Source organism: Mandrillus leucophaeus, unplaced genomic scaffold (genome assembly GCF_000951045.1).
Source record: "Mandrillus leucophaeus isolate KB7577 unplaced genomic scaffold, Mleu.le_1.0 Scaffold83, whole genome shotgun sequence".
NCBI lineage: Eukaryota > Metazoa > Chordata > Mammalia > Primates > Cercopithecidae > Mandrillus > Mandrillus leucophaeus.
This window is the reverse complement of record NW_012109030.1, coordinates 4,036,107-4,063,882: the sequence shown is the minus strand read 5'-3', so window position 1 is coordinate 4,063,882 and position 27,776 is coordinate 4,036,107. Positions and strand designations below refer to the sequence as shown.

Here is a 27,776-nt window from a genome sequence, read left to right as displayed (position 1 = left end):
GAGGACAAACAGTGCTTCTGCAGTTTGGATAGTGGGTTAGGACTGTCATGCCTAGTGGGCCTCACCATAGCCAAAGAACCGGGTCTGCCACCAACTTGTAAGAACGAATTTGTCCTATCTGCTTTTTAATTTTACATAATGTTATTTGTTTTCAACACATTGCTTGTTTGTCCTAAACTGTCATTGAGTTGGATTTTCTTTTCTTTTTTTTTTTAGAGAGACAGGGTCTCGCTCTGTTGTCCAGGCTGGAGTGCAATGGTGTGATTGTGGTGGTTCACTGCAGCCTTGACCTCCCAGGCTCAAGCAATCTTCCCATCTCAGCTTCCTGAGTAGCTGAGACTACACTTGCATACCACCACACCCGACTAATTTTTTTTTTTTTTTTTCCAGTAGATGTGCAGTCTTGCTTTGTTGCTCAGGCTGGGCTCAAATTATCTGCCCACCTCAGCCTCCCGAAATGCTGCGGTTATAGATGTGGGCCACCGTGCCCAGCCAAGTTGCATTTTTAAAAGATAATTTCTTCTTCTTAATCACAGCTTTCTTTGAAATGGTTACTACTACTCCCGAAGGTGATAAAGTGTGATTTGATTTCTGCACATTCGGAGAGCTGAGCTAAGTGTTCTTAACACTGCGATATTAATGCATATTAAGCCAAATGAGAATCGGATTTCATCTAGATGGAGCTTATAGATATTTTCAAGATGAAACATGCTGATACTATTTAAGTTTACACTAAATGTGCCTTTATAATATTGACTTTGGAGTTTATTAAATTCTTTAATGAGATAATGTGCTTGTACTGTCTAATGACCAGCCACACTGAAGGACTAGGAGTTGAAAGGAAGAGGAGAGAACGGTTGAAATGCAGCATCTTAGAGGGAAGAAGGTTCTGAGCAGGTGTGGCAACCCTTACGGTGGACTAGGAGGGTGCTGGGTACCTGGGGGCTCTTGGAAACTGGGTTCACCAAGAAGAGGCAGAAGATGAGGAAGGTGAAATGAGAAGAAACAAGTACTACGGTTTTCTAGAACAGTGTCATCATCTGATGGCCAGAATCCTCTGGAGGGAGTCAGCGAGCAGTGATGTAGTCCCCAGCTCTGTGTGACTCAGGGCAGTCACATCATCCTGCCAGGCTTCTGTTATTCAGACTGTAAAAGAAGAGGTGGTTCTCTACCTAAGAAGCCCACTGGTTTTCAATATTGGAAACTACCTCCCATTTAAATGACAACAACAGCAGCAAAAACGAGAAACCAACATCGTATAAAGCAAACAAAATGATGCCCTTAGCTTCAAGAAGTTCTATTTATTTACAGTAATTCATTTAAAAATGACTTCTTCTAATCAACAAAATCACCTGAGGGGCAACAGCTTGGAATTTTCAGCTTCAAATGATACTTTCAGATTCCAGTGGGAAATGGAAGAGGAAGAGAGTTCCTACATTGTAGATACAGGACTTCATGTGTCTTTTCAGAAAGGAAAGCTCAGTGGTAGCGTTACCCTTCAGGTATGGTAAAACATAAAAGGATTTATCCATAATTGGTCAAGCACAGCGGCTCATACCTGTAATCCCAGCACTTTGGGAGGCCGAGGTTGGGGGAATCACCTGAGGTCAGGAGTTCAAAACCAGCCTGGCCAACATGGTGAAATCCCCGTCTCTACTAAAAATACAAAAATTAGCTAGGAGTGGTGGTGGGTGCCTGCAATCCTAGCTACTTGGGAGGCTGAAGTAGGAGAATTGCTTGAATCTGGGAGGGGGAGTTTACAGTGAACTGAGATGGTGCCACTGCACTCCAGCCTAGACAACAGAGTGAGACTCTACCTCAAAATATATATATATATATCCTTTACCATCCCTGAAGGATAATGCTACTGTTGGAGAAACACGAAGATAAAAACCCATGTCTATAGGCTACATCAAGCCCATGGCCCACCAGCTTGCAACCTTTTGTCTATACACTAAATAAATAAATAATACTTTCTATCATTTTTCAAATGTGTGCAGAGGCTGCTGTGATGAATACAATTCAAGTTTTTTTAAATTGGTGAGTGAATTCGGAGTAACTTCAGACATAAGATTTTCTCAATCCACAGACATCATTAGTACAATTATTATCATCTCAGGTTCTATAAAATTTGGAGGAATTACACAGTGGTCCTCATACTTGTAAAGCCTGAAAATTAATGGACTGGCTGATCTCTGCCCATAACCCCTGCCCCTGCCAAGCACTTGCCCCCTGCTTCTGGAGCAGGTGTCTTAGATCACAGAGGTCTCCATATAGGGCCCACCATGGTCTCAGAGGCACAGTAAAGTTAAACAACTTTTATTCTTTAAGAATGGGGAGCAGAATGGCAGTAGCAAATTTTACATCTCAAAGCAAAATAAATTTGATTTGATTTGATTTTCAAAAAATAAATCTATACGGTAGCTCATGCCTGTAATCCCAGCACTTTGGGAGGCGGAAGCACATGGATCAACTGAGGTTAGGAGTTCAAGACCAGCCTGGCCAAGGTGGTGAAACCCTGTCTCTACTAAAAATACAAAAATTAGCTGGGCATGGTGGCAGACACCTGTAATCCCAGCTACTCGGGAGGCTGAGGCAGGAGAATTGCTTGAACCCGGGAGGTGGAGGTTGCAGTGAGCTAAGATCGCACCATTGCACTCCAGCCTGGGCAACAAGAGTGAAACTCTGTCTCAAAAATAAATAAATAAATCCACAGCCTTTGCAAAGGGCCTTTGGCAAAGGGTAGTCAGATTAACAAAAGAAACTAAAGGAAGGAAAATAAGGAAAAGGGAGGAAAGGGAGAGAAAGGGGAGGGAAGGAAGAGAGAAAGAAATCCTAATACTGGAATATTAGCAGAGGCCTCCTGAAGTTGACAGCGGCCTTCGTGCTCTAATAATGATTTTGAGTCTAAATTCGTATAAGGTCTGAAATAACTTAATTTTCAAAGTAATGCCATATGTTTCTTAAAAGAATCTCATTTGCTTTAGTTCTTAAAAATTAAAGAGTAAAGCATCCTGCCTCTTCCACCCCAATTTTCTCCTGAATAGTGTATTAAGAAAATGTAACGCTTCCCTTTTCGTTTCCACCCTCAAATGATGGAAAACTGAATTCAGGTGGCAAATTCTACATCTCCGCAACTGCCTTCATTTCCACCGAGCTCTATGTTGTCTGGCCATAAAAGGGGCAGAGAAGGTACAGGAAATAACACGCACATTCTGAGATGAAGAAAAAAATCACCTCCTCTCGACAGAAGTGGAAAGCAGTTTCCTGTTAACTTTTATCACCAAGACGACAGCCTGGAAAACCCAGGGAGTTCCGGGCCTGTCATATCATTGCACTATTAGGGGAGGGTATGGAGCTCATCCCAAACTTTCCCTCCACGCCAGTGAACTGCTGAGTCAAAAATGCCTGCAGAGAAAAAGAGCTCAGACCTCTCCACCCACACGCCCAGAGAGGCACGGTGCACACCGGGGGCACCAGGGACAAAAGTCTTTTGGGAAGATGGGGAGGGCTGATGGCTTGGATTCAAAGTCAAAATTTTCTTCTTCTTCTTCCTTTCTTTCTTTCTTCTTTCTTCTTCTTCTTCCTTCTTTCTTCTTCCTTCTTCTTTCTTCTTCTCCTTCTCCTTCTTTTGAGATGGGGTCTTGCTCTGTCACTCAGGCTGGAGTGCAGTGTGCAACCACAGTTAATTGCAGCCTCGACCTCCTGAGCTCAAGTGACCGTTCTGCCTAAGCCTCCCAAATAGCTGGGACTACAGATATAAGCCACCATGCTGACTGATTTTTTATTTTCTGTCTAGATGTGGTCTTGCTATGTTGCCCAGGCTGGTCTTGAACTCCTAAGCTCAAGTAATCGTCCCACCTTAACCTCCCAAAGTACTGGGATTACAGGCCAGCCTCTTCGTTTCTTTTTTTTTTTTTTTTAAATCCAGTGTTTGGCCAGGCATAGTTTTTGGCCGGACATGCCTGTAATCCCAGCACTTTGGGAGGCTGAGGCAGGCAGATCTGTCTCAAAAAAAAAAAAAAAAAAAGGTAGGTTCTTTTTCTGATTTTCAGGACAGCCTCAGCAGTAGGTGGCGATGTTGCATTTCCTTAACTACCAGCGTGGAGCAGGGAGGGCTTCCAAGGTTCACAAAGAACATTCCAGGTCTCTGGGTAACCAGGGAAATGAAGGCTGTGTGTCAGATTCAGAGGGTCTGCACGGACAGTTCCGAGTCTGGCTGTGTACTGACCATGGCTTTATGATGCTTGGATGTCTGCGGCTTTGCTGGGCCTGGAGGGACTGCTGGTGCCAGCGTTAGCCAATTTCCAGACCCCAAGACTTCCACATGTCACCATGGATCCAGGGTCCACCCCTCCCGCCACCTCTCGGCTCTCACACCCAGGGCCACTATTCCTCCACCCTCACCACCCCAGGGACATGCACCAGACAACTAGGGCCAGCTCCCATGCCGCAGAGCCCGCTGAAATTATTTAAACTGGCCAATCCCAAGCCTACTCTCCAAGCCTTACTTGTTCCTCCCCACAGAAACCACAAAAAATGCTCTTGCCAATTGTTCCCCGGCTCCCCTATCTCCTGACTAACCCCAGTGCCTCCCACGTGGCCCTGCGTGGCACGGTGTGGCCCCTCCTCCCAGGAACTGAGTGATGATCTTTTCAATGTCTGTCCTCTCCTCATCGGCTGGCCTCGCCACAGCTGAATCATAATCAGACCTACATTTTAAACTGGTTTTTGGGGTACATTTAGCAGGACTGAATCTTGGGGCACATATGTGAGCTGAAAGGAACACTCTAGATGGAGCACAGACCTCGCTAAGAGGTTTCCTGACTCCACAAGCAACCGTCCACCCAAACTAGCTCAGATGATCCCAACCCGAGAATATTTTATCAGAGAGTCTGAAGGAGAAATAAATAGGTGCGCTGTGTTTATGTGTTTGAGCTTATTAAATATTAAACAGCCTCTAAAGCCTCGGGGAGTCCCGTCCCCTTCTTTGACAAGTGAAAGCCTCTGATTGCAACAGACTGAACACTGTCTAGTCAGATGGCAAGGGCCCAGCCAGATGACATCAGCCAGGTCTCTCCTCCATCCCCCCTTCTCTCCCTTTCCCTTCCCCATCCAGCCCTGGGCACTTGGGAATCACTGAATATTTACAGCAAGTGTTAATTAAATGGACCAGTGATTTCATTTTGTAATGAACACAAATGTCACATTTGAAATGCCTACTCTTGGTGGCAAATAAGAGCCATGATAATGAGAGCAATAAACTGTGAGTTTCTGCAGCCAAGCCTCTGATGCTTAGAATCTCAATGCCTCTAAAATCTTAACTGGGACACCTAGCTGAAATATAGCAAGCTCTGGTTAGCAGGAACCTCACTTTAGATCCACGCCATCATTGTTATTGCGAGTGACAGGAAGTAGCAGCTGCTGTCTCCATCAGCCAGAGAAGACACCAAGAATCCGGCCTGTGGACTTGGCTGTAAAATCCTTCCTCCCCGATCAGGCTTCTCCTCTCTTATTTTTTTTGCTGCTTGCTTCAGTTTATTGTCTGTGAAACTCAAAGTTTGAAGAGGCAAATCTAATCTCTGTTTATTTTCTTACAAGGAGTTTAGATGATCAGAGCTACAGTGATACTTGGTAGAAGGATATGTAATTAAAGAATAATCCAGATATGTAGGCTTCATTCTGAGCACAAGGTTGTGCCTATAAAAAGACCACACACACACACACACACACACACAACACACACACACAACACAGACTTCCTTAGGTGTGTATATTTTCCTTATATTTTTTCTTTACCTATTTCTAAAGCTTGCCTGGTGAACAATATCAGAGAGCCATTGTTCCCAAGCCTTCTGGAACTAAACAATGGTTTGCAGTTGAAGGTGCTCCTGGTCATACATGGACCACTGCTGGCTGCTTATAACGTGTGTGTGTGTGTGTGTGTGTGTGTGTGTATGTGTGTATGTGTGTGTGTTATGTGGTGAGGGGAGTGAGAAGAGGTGGACAGTTAAGCAGAAGTCACATCATACAAGTCACGCTAAAGATGTCCTCTTCTGAGGATAATGGAAAGCTGAAAAAAAAATTATGAGCAAGGATCAGAAGAGAATTCTAGAAAGATGCTCAGTGTCTTCATATAGGGGAGTTTGGAAGGGATCGAGACAACATGCAGAGATGAACAAGCAGATCTTGAGTCCAGGAGAGGTTTATGGAAGCCCTAACTACGATTAGGCTGTGTATGGAGAGTAAGGGATGGATAGGGAGCTGTTTAAGATGCAGGAATAACAGGGAGTAGTGACTGAGGGAACAGGAGGAGGCAGGTGGGAGGGAGCGGTGAGGTCAAGGTTGATTCCCAAGTCTCTGGTTTTGGGGGCTGCATGGGTAGTGGTGCCTATCACGAAGACAAGGAGGTGACACTGAAAGGGGAGCACATTTGGAGGCAGAAAGACGACGACGTCATTAGATTCCAGCTGCATCTGTGTGGAAATGCCAATCAGCGGAGACGGCCTGGAGCTCGGGAGAGAGGTCGGGACTGGGGCAGAGGATGGAGAGTCTCCAGCAAAGAGGCTGCACTGGCAGCTGTAGATGGGGGTGAAATCACACGAGGGGAAGGTGCAGGGAGAGAAGACAAGCAAGACGCGACCTCATGGACACCAGGGCTCGAGGGACAGCACAGCAGAGCAGGGAACCTGCCCTGAGCCAGGGACAGAGGGGACAAAGAGGAGGTGGTCCAGGAGAATGTAGTGCCACAGAGCGAGGGGGAACTGAAAGGGAGCACATTCAAATGAGCCCAGAGCCACAGAGGCCACATCGGAGCAGGGCAGAAGCACGCCTATGGAGCCAGGGGCGAGAGACCTCCAGTGACCAGGGGGTATGATGGCACTAGAAGCTGGACGGCCACAGAATGAGGAACGAGAGGCCTGTGGGGAAGGGGTGACAGCAAGGGCAGACCCATCTCTCGTGGCTGCTGCGTGCAGAGCAGAAGGGGTAGCAGAGGGCACTGGCTGGAGGTGGCTGTGCATCAGAGAGGGCGTTTTCTTCAGTTAGAGTGGGACGTGGTCACGAAGGGGAGGAATCCATGGAGGAGATGCTTAAGATAGAGAAAAATAGAGGTAAGGCTGAAGGGAGAAGCTCTGTGAGGTGACAGAAGGGGCTGGGATTGAGGTACACATGGATCAGTGAGTGCTGGATGATGGGCTAAGGGTCTTCCTCTGAGATGCTCATGCATTTGCGTGTGTGCAGTGAGTGGGTTGGGAGGCCGCAAAAACCCCATTAAAGATACAATTTAGTTTGTGGGTAAAGAAGTAGGACTAGGAGCTCCCTGGTGCTGGCTTTGTTTTCTCTGCAGAAACATAAGCAGCATTATCTTCTTAGAGCAAAAGCCTGGAGTATCTGGGACCTGAAGCAAGAGGTAAAACCACAGGGGGCACAGAGACCCTGAGCAGGCACCCCTGGCAGAACTGGCTAGAAATACTGAAGATCTGTGTGGGATTCATTACAATAACCATGAACCAACCTGAAGTTGCATGAACCTTTTCCTGACCACACTCAGAAGCTCGGGGGTAGAAATAAAAGGTGTGTGTGTGGTAGGACCAGTCCAACCCTGGGGGTGGGTGTGTGCATGAGAGAGAGAAAGGGAGAGACAGAGAAAGCGTGAGCAGCCAAGGGAGGTGTGGCCCAGGGTCAGGAAGTAGTTGGAAGGGTGCACAATGGATTTGCATTGAATTGGTAAAAAAAAAAAGGACAGGCAGGGCTGATAGGATCTCAGAAGCTGGAGGAAATGGATATGAAATTGCCTGAGGACAGGGTCTATCAGTTTTGTTCACTGCTCTGTCCTTGGCTCCTAGAGCAGTGCTTACGCCAAGGGACATCTCAAGGGACATCTGTGAGCCCATAAATGAAGGCGTGGCTGATGGCGCAGAAACAGCACAGGAGGAGCAGTGAGAAAGCTGCTGCATGCTACAGCTGGGATGATGGTGGACTTGGGCTTGTAAGTCTCGGGAGTGACACAGCTCAGGGTGATGACAAGGTGCAAGTGGACCCTGAAGTTTTCTCTCTAGGAGACAGAAAAGCACAGTGCAACAAAGAACACCTTTCCGCGGGTGTCCACGGTGTCAGAAAATGCAGAAAATGGCAAGACCTTCTCTAGTGGGACCAATAGCAAATGTCTCAGGTCCTGAAAATTCTTGGTTTACCATTTGAGATGGCTCTTCCTCCTCCAATGTGGCATTTCCAAGATATCCAGTGTATCCCTTCAGAGTGGCAGCCTGCCACTCGTGGTGGTGTGCACCTGTCCTGAACACCATCTTTACAGGTGGACGCTGGTTCTGCAAACATGGCCAAGAGTGGGTCACAAGGAGGGCTGGGGTCACCGCCTTTGACTTGGCTGCTCCTGGCTCTGCCTACACAGGGAGCAGTGGAGAACTCTGGCCACAGGTCTTGGCAGGCTACCACACTGAAGGGATACACAGGATCTCTTGGAAATGCCACATGGGAGGAGGGTGTCACTTTTCCCCTGTGGAGACGGACGGCCTGCAGTAGGGGAGGACAGACACAAGACTTGGAGTCACACCTGACCAAACAGATGAGATACCCATCTTGCCTTTGTAACTTGTTAGCCATGCTGGGGAAGAATTTACAGACCATCCTGGGCCCCCATCTCCCTCTCTTTAATTAGGAATAATCAGACTTGCTTCCAGGGTTGCTGCGAAGATTAACAATCAGCCTTAGCAATGGACAGGTGCTGAATAATGGATAGTTCCTGTCTCTCTGACCTTTATCCTTTTTGGGTAATTATATTGAGACCCTGAAGCCACCAGGGATCACTCCTGGTGATTTGTTGGATGAAAAACTGGAGGGACCAGGCCCCTCTTAGGCTGAATGACAGGTCAACGAAGGCAGGATCTGAGTCCTCCCTTCCACCATCCCGAAAACATCCTGCAGCCTGATACTGGCCACAGGGCCTCTGCAGAGGAAATGCTTATAGAAGAGACGCTGCCTGGCCTAGCGGATGGAGAGGGATTCTGAGTTCCAATTCGCATTATTTAATATATTTGGGTCTTATATTTCCTAATCTGTTGAATGGAGGGGATGGTTCAGCCTGGTGTTCTGTGTATGTATTATATCAGAATAATATATAAATCCCAAATAATAGCTCACCCTGGGGTACTCAGTCATACAGTGTTAATACCTCCATTCTCTGACTTTCTAAAACATACCTTCGGGTACTTAGTTATCTTGTCCATGACCCTCTGTTTCTTTGTGTGTGTGTGTGAGACGGGGTCTTGCTCTGTTGCCCAGGCTGGAGTGCAGTGGCACAATCTCCGCTCATTGCAACCTCTGCCTCCCAGGTTCAAGTGATTCTCCTGCCTCAGCCTTCCAAGTAGCTGGGACTACAGGCACGCACCACCATTACTGGCTAATTTTTGTATTTTTAGTAGAGATGGGGTTTCACCATGTTGGCCGGGCTGGTCTCGACCTCCTAACTTCAGGTGATCCGCCCACTTTGCCCTCGCAAAGTACAGGCATGAACCACCATGCTCAGCCTACCGTGGCCCTCTTTTATCAGGTGGTTCGATTCTGCTTTGTCACGAAGGCTACCTAGACATGTGGTATGTAGATGTAATATACAGACATTTATACCAAAGGAGAAAGGATTTGAGGAACCTGGGAGTCAGACTGTATTAAGATATGCAGGTGTCACGGCCGGAGGCTGGAGGCTGCTCAGAGTCCAACCATGCTTCTGTTCAGAAACACACTGGAAAGGTACCCAGCTGGAGAAAAGCTCTTTTACGGACTCAAGTCTATTCCAAGTTCTGGGCTTTTGATGAAGATGATTCTCTTACCACTCCTTTGCAGAAAACTGCCTGTGAGCATCGCTAGGCAGATGTCAGGTTATAAATAGAGGATTCTTCCCAGGATGAAAAGCAAGGTAAAGAGATGGAATTCACCTATATAGAGAATCTGCCTCCTCTCTTGGAGAAAACAAACGATTGGTGTTTTGTTACTGCACTTCTCGGCCAGCTAAGAAGTGGGAACTCAGGGTAGTGAGGGTGCTGGTGACACCCCCCACCCCACCCTTGGAGGCTGCTGCAATAGGTCACCTGACTGGTGAGGGCCTGAGTTCAGGCAATGAGGAGGAGAGGGCAGTGCAGAGGGAGATTTTGGAAGCAGCAGCAGAGAATTAATACGCATAAAAATTCTAGGCTGGGAGGCCAAGGTGGATGGATCACCGGAAGTCAGGAATTCCAGACCAGCCTGACCAACATGGTGAAACACCATCTCTACTAAAAATACAAAAATTAGCTGGGTGTGGTGGTGGGTGCCTATAATCCCAGCTGCTCAGGAGGCTGAGGCAGGAGAATCTCTTGAACTTGGGAGGTGGAGGTTGCAGGGAGCCGAGATCATGCCATTGCAGTCCAGCCTGGGCACCAGAGAGAGAATCCATCTCAAAATAAATAAATAAAGAAATAAATAAAAAATTCCAGGAAGAGGACAGGAGACTTCAAGATGTGTAGCCTACGTTACTGAGTAGATGACGATGCCACAGATTTGATGGGACCATGGAAGGTTAAGGGAGGAGAGAGAAGGTCATAAATTTGACTTTGAACCTGCTGAGTTTGGAGTACTCAGGTGGGGCTGCAGGAGGCAACTGGAATGTGACATTTCCAGAAAAATTTGCTTCCACAGGAGCTGAAGAAGGAGGAGCGCATTCTGCTAGGTGGCGTGTATAAAGACATAGTGGAGAATGGCGGTCCCTAAATGCGGATTTGGAAACTTTTCTCTCGAATGAATGTTCTTTGAGGTTCCTGCTTTGGCCGACTAGAAAAAAGGGTGGTGATGGTGGAAGTGTCTGTCATGGCTGTGGATCAGAAGTGGATGTTATATTTCGGTCTTTGGCCATCCCATTCCCCAATTCTCTCTATTGCTAGCAACTATTTCACTTCTGCAATGCTGGGTTACCTGCTTTTATGCAGAGAAGACAGGCTTGGAGTGATTTGGAAAGACCTGTGTATCTTAGAGAATGACACATCCAGCATCAATGTCAAGGTGCCCCAAGCTCTCCTGCAAGGACCCCCACAAATTGGAAAAAAACACCTACTAGGCAGCCAAGCCCAAGATTTTCTCCTCTTGGCTAATGTTGGTGAACATCACCAGGGAGGTGGGGAGAGCCTGATATATGGTAAATGCACTCATCCACCTGCGATGACAGGTTAATGACCTGCTTCTATGAAACTGGAGTCCTGCCTGATACCACCTGTCCCTCCCAGCGGAATTGTTACTATTTGCTTTATATGGTTGCTTTGCCATAAATCTGAGAAACTGTATACACCCTTAAAGAGAATATGGCATTGAAATCATTCCCACCAATAATAGAAATAGCTAAGATGAGCTTGGATATGTTCACAGCTGTTAAACAAATCAAAAACGCATTAAGCGCAAGTTGAAATTTACTCTGCCAGCTAAGGAAAAGTCATACATTCGAGCCTGCTAAGTGGACCCTTTAACTCTTGTTTGAAGCTCTTCTAATGCCTTGTGCAGCTTAAGGATGTCTATGTCTGAAACTGCATTCCTGATCGTGCTCTTTAGGAACGACACAATTGCATATCATTCGTGTCTCGCTCCTGAATTTCTGTTAGTATATTTTAAAAGAACAGAGTGTATGGCCTGGGTGTTTAGTGTTAGTGTCCATGTAAAGACTGAGGCATCAGGACTTAATGCTTCTGTACTTGTGTTAGTCAAGGTTCTGGAGAGAAAGAACCTGGTGGCTCCACAGACTGAGTGTTTAGGAGCTGCTGGATTGGGGGCTCAGATTCTGACTTTGCTACCAATTCAGACTTTGCCCCTGAACCCCTGACCTGCCCAGCCTCCGGCTTCTCAGAACCTTTTGCAAACAGAAGTAGTAAGTCCTGTTGTCTTCATAAGACTGCTGCAAATAGTAACTATTTAAATCACTATAGCCCACAAATAGTTCCCTTTGCAAGCACAAAACAAAATTTCTGAGACTAGATTTATGAATAGAAAAATGCCTATTGTTTCTGATATGTTATTAAACTGTATCCTCCCTTGGCAGGAAATGCAGATGGGCCTGTGGTTTGCTGCTGGGTTTCGACTACTCCTATTTGGGATAAACTACCCAAGTTTCACGAGATTCAAGTGGCATCCCTTCTGAAAGGAAAGGATACAAAGGCTTTTGTTATGTAGTTTCAAATTGCACCCAAGAAAGAATCCCACGGCCTGTGCTATAAGAGACTCATTGTTTGAGATATATGACCCTCCCCAAAAAGGCAGAAAAAAGTTTTTCTCATCATTCCACACAAGCATCCTAGTGCAAATGCATAACACACACGTCCTTGCACACTCACAGGCACACTCACAGGCACGCCCTGCACCCTCACACCCCGTGTTTCCATCTATGAGGCACGCAGCTCTACTACAACCTTTATCCCTGGTGATGAACCAAGACAAACTTGAGCTCTCATTCCACGGAATCACTCTGCCCTCCCAGACTTTTCTGATAAAGAACACAAAGAAGCAAAAGTATAGACACCAGGTGTACATACCTGACACAAAAGTATAAAACCACAGGTCCCGACTTTTTAGGGAAGTCATGTTCCAATACTCTTCGATCTAGTTGAAGCCAGTTTAAGTGTCCCCTGAGGAAAATAGAGACAAATTGGTTAGGGATTTGCATTTTGCAGAATTTTCTTTTTTGGGTTGAAGGTATATATGGAGCAGAATGTGCTGGATCGTAGATAAACTTCAATCTTCACCTTATTTTTAAATTTCTTTGTTTAAGTTTTATTTTTTATTTTTTTGAGACAAAGTCTTGCTCTGTGACCCAGGCTGGAGTGCAATGGCACGAACTTGGCTCACTGCAACCTCCGCCTCCTGGGTTCAAGCGATTCCCTGCCTCAGCCTCCTGAATAGCTAGGATTACAAGCATGAGCCACCACGCCAGGTTAATTTCTGTATTTTTAGTAGAGACGGGGTTTCACCATGTTGGTCAGGCTGGTCTCAAACTCCTGACCTCACGTGATCCGCCCGCCTCAGCCCCCCAAAGTGCTGGGATTATAGGCGCGAGCCACTGTACCCGGCCACCTTCACCTTATTACTAGCTTTTCAGTACTGAAGAACCCAGTGGGATTATGTAGGGGATACCGAGTCAGCAGTGGATACTGTGTGGTGTGAGGGGGAGAATAGGAACTGGAAAGTGAAGGGATTGAGACCTGCTGTTTCTCAGGGAAACACTGAAACGAAAATGTAATCAGAACTCTCCTTCTTGTCCTGAACTGCCTTTCCACCACACTCCCAACTGTCTTTTGTCCTGAAAGACTGAAAGCACACTTGATAACATGTTAGCAATCCTCATCACATCTTGCTGGAGTGAAAAGCAAACCACACACAGTGTCTTAAAATGTTAAACTTACCGCTGGGGGCAGTGGCTCATGCCTTTAATCCCAGCACTCTGGAAGGCTGAGGCAAGAGATCCTCAGAAGGGAACCACTTTCCAGGCAGAAAGACCAGCCTGTGCAAAGGCCCTGTGGTGAGGGAGGACCCCAGCGTCTTAGTGTCCTGTGAGTGGAAAGCCATGAGGCTAGGGAGAGCCCTGGGGGCCACGTCTTGGAGGTTGGTGTTGGAAGAGTGGGGCAAAGCCATGGAAAACCAAGCTGAAGAATTTACTCTTTCCTTTCCCTGCTCTCTGTATCCAACGTCAGCCCATCGTCCTGGAGAAGACAGTCCTAGAATCACTTTATGGAGTAAATTCACATGGAACAGACCCAACTGACCCCACTGCATGTCCCTGGTGGCTGATGCCGTGTGACATGTGTGCTAAGGACTGTGGATAATGAGAAACAAAATCTGTATGCATCATTGTCTAAAAACGCTTGCTCCTCTTAGTACATGCTTAAACCCCCAACAAAGGAAAGAGAAAACACACAAGTGGCTTCCAACCCCTTTTTGAGGCTTCACTCAAACTGCACCTTTTGCACAAGAAAAAACAAAAAAAAAAAAAAAAAATCTCTCTACACAAAGCCCACACCTGTGGCTACAGGGAAGCCTTTTGGACCTGCCTTAGAATAGTGACCACCTGAAGAACTTTAGCCTGCTTTTCCTCTTTCTAAGAATCTCCAGTTGGAAAAAAAAATTCCATGAACTTTATCTTTTTATTACCTTGCTCTGAATATAGGAAAAGTACAAAAAATAAATGAAAGGGTTGGGCGCAGTGGCTCAAGCCTGTAATCCCAGCACTTTGGGAGGTGAAAGCAAGCAGATCACTTGAGGTCTGGAGTTCCAAATCAGCCTCGCCAACATGGTGAAACCCCGTCTCTACTGAAAATACAAAAAATTAGCCAGACGTGGTGGCAGGTGTCTGTAATCCCAGCTACTCGGGAGGCTGAGGCAGGAGAATCACTTGAACTCGGAAGGTGGAGGTTGCAGTGAGCTGAAATCGCACCATTGCCCTCCAGCCTAGGTGACACAGAAAGACTCTGTCTCAAGAAAAAATAAACAAATAGGGCGGGCGTGGTGGCTCATGCCTGTAATCCCAGCACTTTGGGAGGCCAAGGTGGATGGATCACAAGGTCAGGAGATCAAGACCACCCTGGCTAACACGGTGAAACCCCGTCTCTACTAAAAAATACGAAAAATTAGCCAGGCGTGGTGGCGGGAGCCTGTAGTCCCAGCTACTCAGGAGGCTGAGGCAGGAGAATGGCAGGAACCCAGGAGGCGGACCTTGCAGTGAGCCGAGATCGTGCCACTGCACTCCAGCCTGGGCAACAGAGTGAGACTCCGTCTCACAAATAAGTAAATAAATAAAGGGAAGAGAGTATTGTAAGTAAAATAACAGGAGCAACTTCTTCCAGAAAGCTAGGATAAATTCTGTTCTGACTAGAACACAAGATCAGGAAACAGAAGGTCTGGGTGCCAATGTCATCTCTGCCCATGCCTGATAATGCCCCACAGGTACCACGATGTTTCAAACCTCTGTTCCTTAGCTCATGCTGTTCCTTCGTCCCAGTATGCCCTTCCCTTCCTTCTTCCCCAGCCCATCCTGCAGGACTCAGTTCTCATGTCTCTACTCCAGAAAGTCTTCCCATACCACACACCAGGTGGGACGGGGGGTCCTCCTCCAACCCTTACAGCACCCACCCTGGGGGCTCACCCATGTCTGCACTTCCCAGTCTACAGAACTGGCTCTCTATGCATTCATTTTCCCCAGCTGACTTTTTTTTTTTTTTTTTTTGAGACAGAGTGTCACTCTGTCGCCCAGGCTGGAGTGCAGTGGTGTGATCTCGGCTCACTGCAACCTCCGCACTCAGGGTTCAAGCAATTCTCCTGCTTCAGCCTCCTGAGTAGCTGGGATTACAGGCACATGCTGCCACGCCCAGCTATTCTTTTGTATTTTAGTAGAGACGGCGTTTCACTGTGTTGCCCAGGCTGGTCACAAACTCCTGAACTCAGGCAATCCACCTGCCTCAGCCTCCCAAAGTCCTGGGATGACAGGCGTGAGCCACTGTGCCCGACACCAGTTGACTTTTTGTATCTGGAAAATGCCACAAGATCTACCTCATGAGGAGAATGTGTGCATGTCTGGTCAACCGGAATGTGTCAAATTATCTTAAGCTGCAACCACTTCCTTCCTGCCTCTGAAAATGCCCCCAAACTCTGTGGGTCTTCTCTTGGGGCTCAGCCTCCTGCAAGTACACCATGTGTATGGCGTGTGTCTGGCCTTCACTCATGCTGCCTCTCCTCCTTGGAACTAGAGAACCGTCTCTCCATCCCTTTGTCTGAATGTTCAGTCATTGTCCAAGGCTGAGTTCAAGTCTTATTTTTGTGAAGTCTTCCTTGATTGCCTAAGTCTGGGGTTTCTTTCAAACTTCTCCAGGGCTTCTGGTTTATATCATCTTCAAGGCATCTGGCATAATCTTGTACAATTAGTTATTTTTAAAAAATGTGACCTGGGCTGGGTGAGGAAGCTCACCGCCTGAAATCCTAGCACTTTGGGAGGCCGAGGCGGGCGGATCACGAGGTCAGGAGTTTGAGACCAGCCTGACCAACATGGTGAAACCCCATCCCTACTAAAAAAAATACAAAAATTAGCCAGGCGTGGTGGCACATGCCTGTAATCCCAGCTACTCAGGAGGCTGAGGCAGAAGAATTGCTTGAACCCAGGAGGCGGAGGTTGCAGTGAGCTGAGATGGCACGACTGCCCTCCAGCCTGGGTGACAGAGTGAGACTCCATCTCAAAAAACAAAGCAAACAAACAAAAAACATGACCTGTCTCTCAATAATCAGTTTTCAACATTTATAGAAATTATCCTCCAAAACCTAGCAGTGTCTAGCAACTGTTAGGTGCTCAAAAAAGTATTTGCTCATTGATTTGAATGAATACCTGCAAGAGCAAGCCATCCAATGACAATGTAGACTTAAATATTCATCTTTTTTCTTACCATATTTCATGATAAATAGTCTGATGGGGAACAACCTTTTCATTATTCTTACAAGATAAGGCTTTGAATCACCCACAGACTGGAATGATACAAAAATACAGTGATTCTTCTCCAGCCACCAGCTCAAAGAATAAGGAGGATCTGAGAGAGAGAATATTCCACTTGTGGAATATTCAAGATTAGTCGATGGTCCAGGCTTGAGATATCCTCATCCCAACCCATTGGCACACGAGTGACCACACATGCTGCAAGAGATTAGACTTAGGTCCCTGGGGGTCACCATTCACATGTGATGAACTTCAAGGTGGGGACATGTCATGTGAAGCGACGCAGATAGACATCATTTGGATTCCAGTCTGTTGGGTTTACGCACTGCCAATTCTTCTTCATCCACAGAGGACAAACTGATGGATTCTCCTTCTAGAAAACTTTATTCCCCACATTAAACTTTTTAAAAGAATGACTTTTTAGGCAATGAATTTGACTGGCAATTCCTTTGTTCCCGGCCATCTGTTGGTTTAACAATTATCAAGCAATTAAATAGACTAGAAAGGAAAGTAAGAAAATGGGCCAGGTGCAGTGGCTCATGCCTGTAATCCCAGCGCTTTGGGAGGCCATGGTGGGTGGATCACGAGGTCAGATTGAGATCAACCTGGCCAAAATGCTGAAACCCCGTCTCTACCAAAAATACAAAAATTAGCCGGGTGTGGTGGCACATGCCTGTAGTCCCAGCTACTTGGGAGGCTGAGGCAGAAGAATCGCTTGAACAGGGGAGGCAGAGATTGCAGTGAGCCAAGAATGCACCACTGCACTCCAGCCTGACAACACAGTGGGGCTCTGTCTCAAAAAAGAAAAAAAAAAAAAAAAGGTCAGGAAGCAAAGAGAACATGGAAGCTGGAATGACTTCTACAAGATCCTACACGGAATAGTTGGCCTCTGAGGACAAATGACATTCCTTCCTCCACTTTCCCTGCTTGAACTCAAACACTCCAGTCCTGTGAGGGGATCACGACGTGTGGCCTTGCATGGCTCCAGTGGCCGGTGGAGAGGCAGACTGGAGTCCTTGGACCCTCAGGAGGAAGGAGGTCAGCTGCCTCCATTTTAAGGGCTTGTAAAAGTCTCTCACTGAAGGCTGCTTATAAAGGCAGACTGAAGGGACATGTGACCCATCCAAGGCCCTTATGAAAACTGCCCACTATTTGGGCAAAAACTGAAAGATGGATTAAAAAGTGATCTGGAAACCATAATTCTGGGGCCACCACTTTTGGCTGCAGCACTTGTTAAAATGTTGTTTTCGGCTGGGCGCGGGGGCTCACGTTTGTAATCCCAGCACTTTGGGAGGCCGAGACGGGCGGATCACGAGGTCAGGAGATCAAGACCATCCTGGCTAACACGGTGAAACCCCATCTCTACTAAAAATACAAAAAATTAGCCGGTCGTGGTGGCGGGTGCCTGTAGTTCCAGCTACTCGGGAGGCTGAGGCAGAAGAATGGCGTGAACCCGGGAGGCGGAGTTTGCAGTGAGCTGAGATCGCACCAATGCACTCCACCCTAGGCGACAGAGCGAGACTCTGTCACACACACACACAAAATGTTGTTTTCTGCTCATCTCGAAGTCACATTTCCTGTACTCTACAGGGTCAAGAATTCCACACTGCAAAGCCTTTTGCTTTCCTATTAAACCTTTCACAGTCCTGACATCAAGTGCTTTCCTCAAACCTTTTATGTTTCTTTTGCATTAGGATGGGATGGAACGCAAAGTGGTAAAGAGGCATTTCCTTTACACAGTTTAACTAAGAGATGCCTGATAGCTTGGTTTTCATGATTCTCATTGATTTTTCATTTGAGAACGCACTTCATTGCCTTTGCCAATCATAACACACACATACACACACACGCACAAAAGCATCCCAGCAGCCACTCAGAGTATTTTTGTTATTATGTGACTGATAACTATCTTTAAAGCTGAGCAAGATAACGCTCATTTGGTTTATGGTTGCAGTAGGTCAAACTGTCAGGTCAGTAATAAATTTGCAATTGCTTCTGGGCAATAGAAATTAGATGCATTCATTTAACAGATTGCTTTTAGCTTCTACATATAAAACAAATAGATTTTTGGTTCAAGTGTTGGCACCTTCAATAGCGATGGCCTCAGGGAGAGCTTTGTTTATAGTTACTGGAGGGTGGAGGTGTGTGATAAGTCTATCTGAATCCATCACTTTCCAGATCCAGGGGGAGAATGATACTGCCTGGCTTCTAGATGTTTTTATTGTAACAGGCAATTTCATATGGAATGATTTCTACAGAAAGCCAAAGCGAGAGATGAAGTTCTTATATGTTTTATCTATTTAGAGACAGGGTCTCACTCTGTTGCCCAGGCTAGAGGGCAGTAGCGCAATCATAGCTCACTGCAGCCTTGAACTCCTGGGCTCAGGTGATCCTCCTGCCTTAGCCTCTGGAATAGCTGGAACTACAGCCACATATCACTGCACCTGGGTAATTAAAAAAAAGTTTTTTTTGTTTTTTTTTTTTTTCTTTTTTGTAGAGACAGGGTCTCGCTATGTTGTCCAGGCTGGTTTCAAACTCCTGGCTTCAAGCAATCCTCCCACTTCAGCCTTCCGAAGTGCTGGGATCACAGGTGTTAGCCACCACACCTGGCCAAGTATATGAAATGCTTATAGATGTTGCTGGATGGAGGTGAGGAGAGGAGTTCTTCAAATGGAAGAATGTTGATGTATTTAGTATCCTTGTCTTGTAGTGTGTGTGTTCATCAAGGACAGACCAGGCACTTTGGGAGGTCGAGGTGGGTGCATCACCTGAAGCCAGGAGTTTGAGACCAGCCTGGCCAACATGGTGAAACCCTGTCTCTACTAAAAATACAAAAAATTAGCTGGGCGTGGTGGCAGACACCTGAATCCCAGCTACTAGGGAAGCTGAGGGATGAGAATCACTTGAACCTGGGAGACAGAGAGTGCAGTGAGCTGAGACTGTGCCACTGAACTCCAGCCTGGGTGACAGAACAAGACTCCATCTCAAAAAAAAAAAAGGACCGACCAGTGATACTGATTTCACTATAAACCCTTAACAATACAGGAAGGTTAAAGTAGGGTGTATACTGGGGACACCAGATTACTAAATCTGGGGCTCTCTAGCCCAGGAGAAATTGTTGGCTCCACTATGTTTTCTTAAGTCTATTCCAAATTTTCTTTTTAAAAATATTTTATTTTAGTTTTTTAGAGACAGAATCTCATTCTGTTGCCCAGGCTGGAGTGCAATGGTGCAGTCATAGCTCACTGCAGCCTTGAATCCCTGGGCTCAAGTGATCTTCCCATCTCAGCCTCCTGAATAGCTGGGACTACAGGTGTACACCACCACTCCTGGCTAATTAAAAACAATTTTTTTTTGTAAAGTAGGGGTTTTGCCATGATGCCCAGGTTGGCCTCAAACTTCTGGCCTCAAGCAATCTTCCCACCTCTGCCTCCCAAAGCACTGGGATGGCAGGCATGAGTCACCGTACCCAGACCCCAATTTTCTTTTCTAGCAGCTTCTACACCATGTTTTGTGAATCACTTCCTAATCTACAAACACAAGCTCAACAAGGCGTCAAGGACCAGTGCTTTCTGGATCTCCAGTGGTTAACAGAAGATGCTAAATAAATATTTGTTAAGAGAATGAATACAGCAGCTTCACAATATGCCCCACAGATCCATATTCTTGTAGGTTCAGGGACTCCTGTATAGACACAGCTCCCATCCTAAGTAAACAGTCTCCATATTAAGAATTCACTCTGCTCACCTGTGCCAGGTTCCCAGCTCCCTCTGGTCATTTGCATGGGGAAGGAAAGGAGGGAGAAAGCCGCATCCCTAAGCTCTCCTTGGAGGGCACCGTTCTTTTTTTATTTATCTTAGCTGTACACCGAAAGAGCTATGCTCAAGCACTTCTCTGGTCACTAAATGTAAGCTACTGTTGTATGTTTGCCGTTGTTTCCGACAACACAGCATGGGTCGTCTGAGAGGTGGTAATGAACACTGAATGCTGCACTCCCAGAAGCAGTTATTACAAGCGAGGCACGGAGGCTGCAGCCACTGACTTTCTCCTCTCTCACCATCCAGCAGATAATACGTGGAAATCCCAAACCTATTTCTAAATAAATTGCTTTCCCAGAGCTGTGTCTTGCGGTTGTTTCTTCTGCAACTGGAAAATTGCTTTTCTATTTTGTTTATTTTTAAATTGTAGATAAGCTTGTGGCCAGGAATGCTGAACAACTGAACCCTTTGCAGAGGCCCTAGCCAATGCCAGTCACGGGTGAAGCAAACGCAAGGACACAAGGACAGCACAGACCCGAGCTCACTCCTGTGCACCAGCGTTCCTGGCACTGGTTCTAAAGATGCGTCTTCAATGAGTCAAGCCTTTTTCTTTTTCTTTCTTTCTTTCTTTTTTTTTTTTTCTTGAGACGGAGTCTCGCTCTGTCGCCAGGTGGGAGTGCGGTGGCACGATCTTGGTTCACTGCAATCTCCTGCCTCAGCCTCCCAACTAGCTGGGATTACAGGCGCCTGCCACCAAGCCCAGCTAATTTTTTGTTTGTTTGTTTGTTTTTTGAGCAGAGATGGGGTTTCACCATGTTGGCCAGGATGGTCTTGATCTCTTGACCTTGTGATCTGCCCGTCTCGGCCTCCCAAAGTGTTAGGATTATAGGCATGAGCCACCGTGCCCAGCCAGGCCATTTTAACTTTAACAGTTTGAGTAAATCAGACTCCACAGACAGCACCAATCAGGTGATTCAATTAATTAGGATACAGTCTGCTGAAAGAAAAGATCCTTAATTGTTTGCCATCTAAGTTCTTAAACTAACATCCTGGCCACAGGATGTCTGTGAGCCCTCTAAAATTTAAGCAAAAATTTATTTTGTATGTAAACTTTTATGAAGGAAAGGGAATATAACTTCAAATTTCTTTCTTTTTTTTTTTTTTGAGATGGAGTCTCACTCTGTCGCCCGGGCTGGAGTGCAGTGGCCGGATCTCAGCTCACTGCAAGCTCCGCCCCCCGGGTTCACGCCATTCTCCTGCCTCAGCCGCCCGAGTAGCTGAGACTACAGGTGCCCGCCACCACGCCCGGCTAGTTTTTTGTATTTTTTTTAGTAGAGACGGGGTTTCACTGTGTTAGGCAGGATGGTCTCGATAACTTCAAATTTCAAAGGGGGCTGTGATGAAATGAGAGGTTAAAAGCTGCTTGTTTTCTTTTTTTTTTTTAAGAGATGGGGTCTGGGGTCTTGCTCTGTTGCCCAGGCAGGAGAGCAGTGGCGCAGTCATAGCTTGCTGTAGCCTCTAACTCTCGGGCTCAAGCAACTCTCCTGCCTCAGCCTCCCAACGTGTTGGGATTACAGGTGTGAGTCTCAAGCCCAGCCCATATTATTAACTGGTATGTGAAAATAAATTCTAACTATACCTGTCTTTTAAATTTGGAGTAATGGCTAACCAAGTTTCTTCTCTTTCTTCCTCATATTTCTAAACACTTTTTAAAGGCATTAAAAAAAAAAAACCCAAAACAAAAATCAACAACAAAAGACACTTATTTACAGCATTCAACAAGCAATTCTTAAAATTTATGACAGGAGATTCAAACTAAAATTTAAACAGATTATGACAATCATTACTTCAACTTGGGTGTGTTTGACCATTTCTGCTGAATAGCGTAAAAGTTGTATAGGCTATAGCTTCTGATAATGGGATCTTCCATTCCCACCTCACCCCCTAGCCCACAAGTTACTTCTTGATTTTAATTAGTTTTGTTGTTTTTGAGACGAGGTCTCACTCTGTCACCTGGGCTGGAGGGCGGTGGTACAATAGTAGGTCACTGCAGTCTTGAACTCCTGGGCTCAAGTGATCCTCCTGCCTCAGCCTCCTGAGTAGCTGGGACTACAAGTGCACCACCAAGGCTTGCTAAGTTTTATTTATTTATTTATTTATTTATTTATTTATTGTTAGATTCTCACTCTGTCACCCAGGCTAGAGTACATGGTGTGATCTCGGCTCACTGCAACCGTGACCTCCTGGGTTCAAGCAATACTCGTGTGTCAGCCTCCCGAGTAGCTGGAATTACAGACACACACCACCACACCCACTTAATTTCTATATTTTTAGTAGAGACGGGGTTTTACCATGTTGGGAAGGCTGGTCTCGAACTCCTGACCTCAAGTGATCTGCCACCTTAGCCTCCCAAAGTGCTGGGATGATAAGCGTAAGCAACAATTTTTTTTTTTTTTTTTTTTGTGGTAGAGATGGGGTCTTGCTATTGCCCTGGCTGGTCTTGAACTCCTCCTGGCTTCAAGGAATCCTCCCACCTTGGACTCCCAAATTGCTGAAATTATAGGCATGAGCCACCGCACTCAGCCCACAAGTGAAAAAAAAAAAAAATTGAAATGTGGGTCTTAAAACAGCAATAGAAATATTTCAAAAATAAAATGTAAAAATGAGTTTCTCTAAGGGATGGATGCCAGTGTTTGATAAATGAAAATCTCAGTTACCCTATTTGTACACCTGGAAACATTAAACCTGAACTTCTGAGCTGGTTCTCATACTGTTAGGAACGGAAGTTAGAAGGGAGATAGTCTGTAACTTTACAGGCTCCTGGGATGAGTCGTTGCTAGCCCTCAACATTCAATGCTGAAGTACAATCAGCTTTTCTTCTTTGCTCTGGAGGGAGAGAGCAAAACAAATACTGCAACATTCCCACTGTCTAGAATAGGGGTTTTCAAATTTGCCTGTACACTAGAATCAACTGAAGAAGCTTTGAAAATTAATGCTTAGGTCACACCCAGGCCGATTCCACTGGAATTTCTGGGGGGTAGGTCCCAGGCACTGGTATTTTATAAAGTTTCCCAGGTAATTCCAATGTGTAGCTAAGGTTGAGATCCATAACTCCAGCAAAATATAAATTTTTTTTTTATTTTTTGAGACAGAGTCTCTCTCTGTTGCCCAGGCTGGAGTGCAGTGGCATGATTTCGGCTCACTGCAACCTCTGCCTCCTGCATTCAGGTTCAGATTCTCCTGCCTCAACCTCCCAAGTTACTGGGATTACAGGCGTGTGACACCACGCCTGGATAATTTTTTGTATTTTTAGTAGGGGGGGGGGGGGGGGGGGGGCGTTTCACTGTGTTAGCCAGGATGGTCTCGATCTCCTGACCTCGTGATCTGCCCACCTTGGCCTCCCAAGGTGCTGGGATTACAGGCATGAGCCATCGTGCCCAGCCAATAATTATTTTAACATCAGATTTATACCTGGCTCTTGGTTAGTTTCAGGATGTTTTAAAGGCTGCCAAAATGTCATTGTTTGCATATGTCACCATGATTCAGATAATTTATATAGATGACCACCTGTATCTCTTTTTATGAGGACAGAGTTAGTAAAAGTAAAAGGAGGCCAAATGCAAATGAATCCTGGTACAGAAGACAGCATTTGTAAAAAAAAAAAAAAAAAAACTGTCGAAATTGGAACCAGGTCTGTAGTTTAGTTAGTAATATAATACCAATGTTCATTTCTTAGTTTTGATTAAAGTAACACCATTTGCAAGATGTTGACATCTGTTGAAGTTGGGCGGAGGGTGTAAAGGAACTCTCTAATGATTGCAATTCTTCTTTAAGTCTATTTCAAAATTAAAGTTAAAAGATTAAAAAAAGAGAAAGCAGGCCTAGTATTAATGCTGCAGAACTGTTGATTGCTAACAATATTAAACATTCTTGGGCATAAGTTCTTATACTGTGACTTAGATGCTTTATTAATGAATACAACTTATGGGGTGAGAGAAGCTTAGAGAAGTTTCCAATTTCCTGTCTACATTCTGCTTTATATATATTTTCTCCAGTTTCATCTGGATCCCACAAAATGTCAAAAGCAGTTAATTCTGAAAACGTCTGACAATATATGGCCTAGAGTCACACATTCTACTATTTAGAAATTCTTTTTTTTTTTTTTGGAGACAGAGTCTCACTGTGTTGGACTGGAGTGGAGGCTGGAAGTGCAGTGGAACAATCTCAGCTCACTGCAACCTCTGCCTCCCAGGTTCAAGCGATTCTCCTGCCTCAGTCTCCCAAAGAGCTAGGATTACGGATGCATGCCACCACGCCTGACTGATTTTTGTATTTTTAGTAGAGATGGGGTTTCACCATGTTGGCCAGGCTGGTCTTGAACTCCTGACCTCAGGTGATCTTCTCGCCTCGGCCTCCCAAAGTGCTGGGATTACAGGTGTGAGCCACCGCGCCCAGCCCACTATTAGAAATTCTACTCTTAGTAATGATCATGCTGCTGGTAAGAGTATCGTGCACATATATGGCACTTTACAGTTTATAAGTGCTTTCCACGTGTTAGTCTTGTTTTATTTGCATTAGGAAATAGACAAGTACATGTGATACACCACAGGCTGTCACAAAGAATGGAACTACGATTGCATTTTACTATAAAACACACAGTGTAGCACCTGTATAAAGCAGACACACACACGCTCACAATACACATGTAGAATTAGAAAACACGATCATAAAACAATCTTGCTGTAGTGTCCCGTGATACAGAGCAAGGCTGGGGGAGGTAGTACTGTTAGGCTAGCGCTTACTACCTAGGAATCACCAAGCCAGAGCAGGTGACACCCAAGGGCACTATTTTGCAGGGGAAGTTTTTATTCTTCTTTCCTACCAGGTAATGGAGAAAAGTTCAGACAACCAAAGAGACACTCACAATGTCTGTTGGCCCTGGCATTGTCCCGCCAGGACTGACAGCCCCTGAGTCGTGGCCTCCCTACTGCCCAGCCTTGAAAGCGCTAGCTCTTCACCTCCTCTGGGCTCCTGACACCTGCCCTTTCCCCTGATGCACCAGGCACATCTGCCAGTTCTTTTCCAGAAATATTTTGCCAGCTCCAGCGATTTTCCAGTGACCTCCTGCTGGCTGGCTGCCACTCCTTCTATGGCCGGAGAGACCCTCCCACCTAGACTCTGGGGCAGGTGATCGAAGTGGCTGCACTTTCTCTGGATCATGCCAGAAGGATGGCTCACTCCTTTTCATCACTGCCCCCTACAGAGCCTCCACGAAGCCAGCTCCACTACTAGACAGGGCAAGATACTTTTATCCAGCCTGGCTTCTATGCACGCATGCATGCATGCACACATGCACATGCTTTCCTGGTCAGCACGGAGAGCCAGGAGAGCTGAGACCTGGAGTGTACTGGCTTAGCTGGATAGGGAAGCTGGACTTGGCTGTGTGCGGCCCCTGCTGTGATGTGTGGCTTTGGTGCTCTCAACCTTCCTGGGAGATGAATGACTTTCTACCTAGGTCCGATTCCTACCCATCAGCGCTGTTAGGGCAGTGATCCGAAATGTTCTGCAGACGCACATCATCTTCCCCTTCAGTCCAGGATCACGCGCTCATTTTTCAGTTCTTGTTTATTCAAAAGGAAAGCCTAATCGGGTCTCCTCTAGAGTTCATGGGATCTTTTAGTAAAAACTTACATGGGAAATGTGAACAATGGGGCTATGATTAATTGAAACTTAGGGTTTCCTTCTGATTAGTGAAAACAGTCTCAACAGCAATTTAAGTGGTTTACAGTGATTCTCAGGAGAAAGGGGAGAGAATAATCTACATTTGTAAAAGTAATTGTTCTACATGTGCATTTGTTGAAAAGCTTTTAAAAAATTGTAGTGCTGAGTCCTTCCCCTCACAGCCCTGAACTTTTCCCAGCTGGGCTTACTTGGCCCTGCCTGCGATTCCTCCTGCCCACTGACGGTCACTCCCACCTGCGTTCCAGTTCCCTGCAGGCTCCAGGACAAGGGGCCCACCTTGCTCCTCCCAGCTTTCTTGAGGATGATGTGGCTTTGCTCCTGCTGCCTGCTCTCTGAACACACCACAGTCTGAAATGTTCCTGATTGACAGGGTGACCAGATGGTCCAGCTTGCCCAAGACAGTCCCAATGACACCCCCTTTTGTTCAGTGTCTCAATTTGGATAATAAGTCATAGGACCACCCTGTCCACTTGCAGCTCGCCAAGGTCAAGTATAGCCACGTGCAGGGACATCTGGTCCCTCACTGGCCCATGTGGATGCCCACCTGTTCTTGCTTCAATGGCACCACCTGATTCCCGGGGCCTGGGCTCCCCTGTACTGTCTTGCCCGGCCACTAACCTAACACTGATCTATTAGTAGTTTAGGAAATCATCTCTGTAATTCTGAAGATCTGGAAGAGAGAGAGTGAGAGAGAGAGAGAGTGTGTGAGTGTGTGTGTGTGTGTGACTGTGTGTGCACAGAGGAAAGAGAATTATGAACTATTTTCTTAGAATACCTCATTTTTATCTAGAAATCTATACAGGTATTCACCATACTCTTTTGATAACAGTACACGAAAAAGAAAATGGAAATTTTAGGAAGGATTTTCCTTACTCTTATTACAAAACACCACTTTATAGAGCCAAACTGAAAAGACCCTTGAAAGCAAATATTCTTCTCATCAGATAAATGATCTGAATTTTTAATTTTCATAGTTGCTCTATTTCAGTTTAGACACTGAAACTGCACAGCTTATTTTCATTTTGAATTTATCATCAAATTCACTTCCTGTTATTGTTATCCCAACAGTACAGAGCAATGTTTCATTTCCAGAAGTTTTCATTTAACTTAAACAAAAAGCAAACCCACATAGATCCACTTAAAAAAATAAACATTTCAGTCTGAACACAAACCTGCTTGATTAGAAGAACCAGTTTACCTAATAATTTTATAATATTAGCATCACCCTAATTATATCCTTTGGCTATACCAGGCATGACCACAAGGCCTTTGAAATTCGGATGATGAACGTGGACTGACCCCAGACCATGGGACCCAAGTGGCCTGCAGCTGATTCCGCCACTGACAGCTGGAGTGGAGCAGTTTCGGGTTCTGCACTGACTTCCCCTTCGGGCTGTGGGGGCTCAAGGCAGTACTTACGTTTCATCTGTGAATGCTATTCCAAAGTACTCCTTTTCCTTCAGATTGAAGTGAGAAGCCACAAGGTCAAGAAGCTCCTTGGCCAACAGCTTGGGCTGCAAGGAGAATACAATGGAATAAGGGTAAATGATGAGAAACTGCTTTTCCTAAAATATGCAATCTCAGGTTTCCATAATTTTTTCAATGAAATGTCACAAAGCTCAAGTATTTTGAAGCAAATGATTTTTATAAACCCAAACAAATAGACAATGACACTGATGAGCACACAGCCAAGTCAAGGGTTATCAACAGATAGAGATCTTCTGTTTTATTATTTCCTAGAAGGTTTTTATATAAATATATATATATATATTTAT

The 27,776-nt window shown here is 45.7% G+C and overlaps 1 protein-coding gene across 1 annotated transcript in view; it reads right to left on the bottom strand.

Annotated features, from left to right (window-relative positions):
- Positions 1 to 27,776, bottom strand: part of FRMD4A (FERM domain containing 4A) — a 221,993-nt gene that overhangs the window by 163,027 nt on the left and 31,190 nt on the right. The window contains exons 2-3 of the mRNA XM_011968152.1: positions 27,421 to 27,515; positions 12,564 to 12,656 (exon numbers count right to left, since the gene is read on the bottom strand). Of these exons, the coding sequence (XP_011823542.1) occupies positions 12,564 to 12,656; positions 27,421 to 27,515 (188 nt within the window). The remainder of the gene's footprint in view (positions 1 to 12,563; positions 12,657 to 27,420; positions 27,516 to 27,776) is intronic.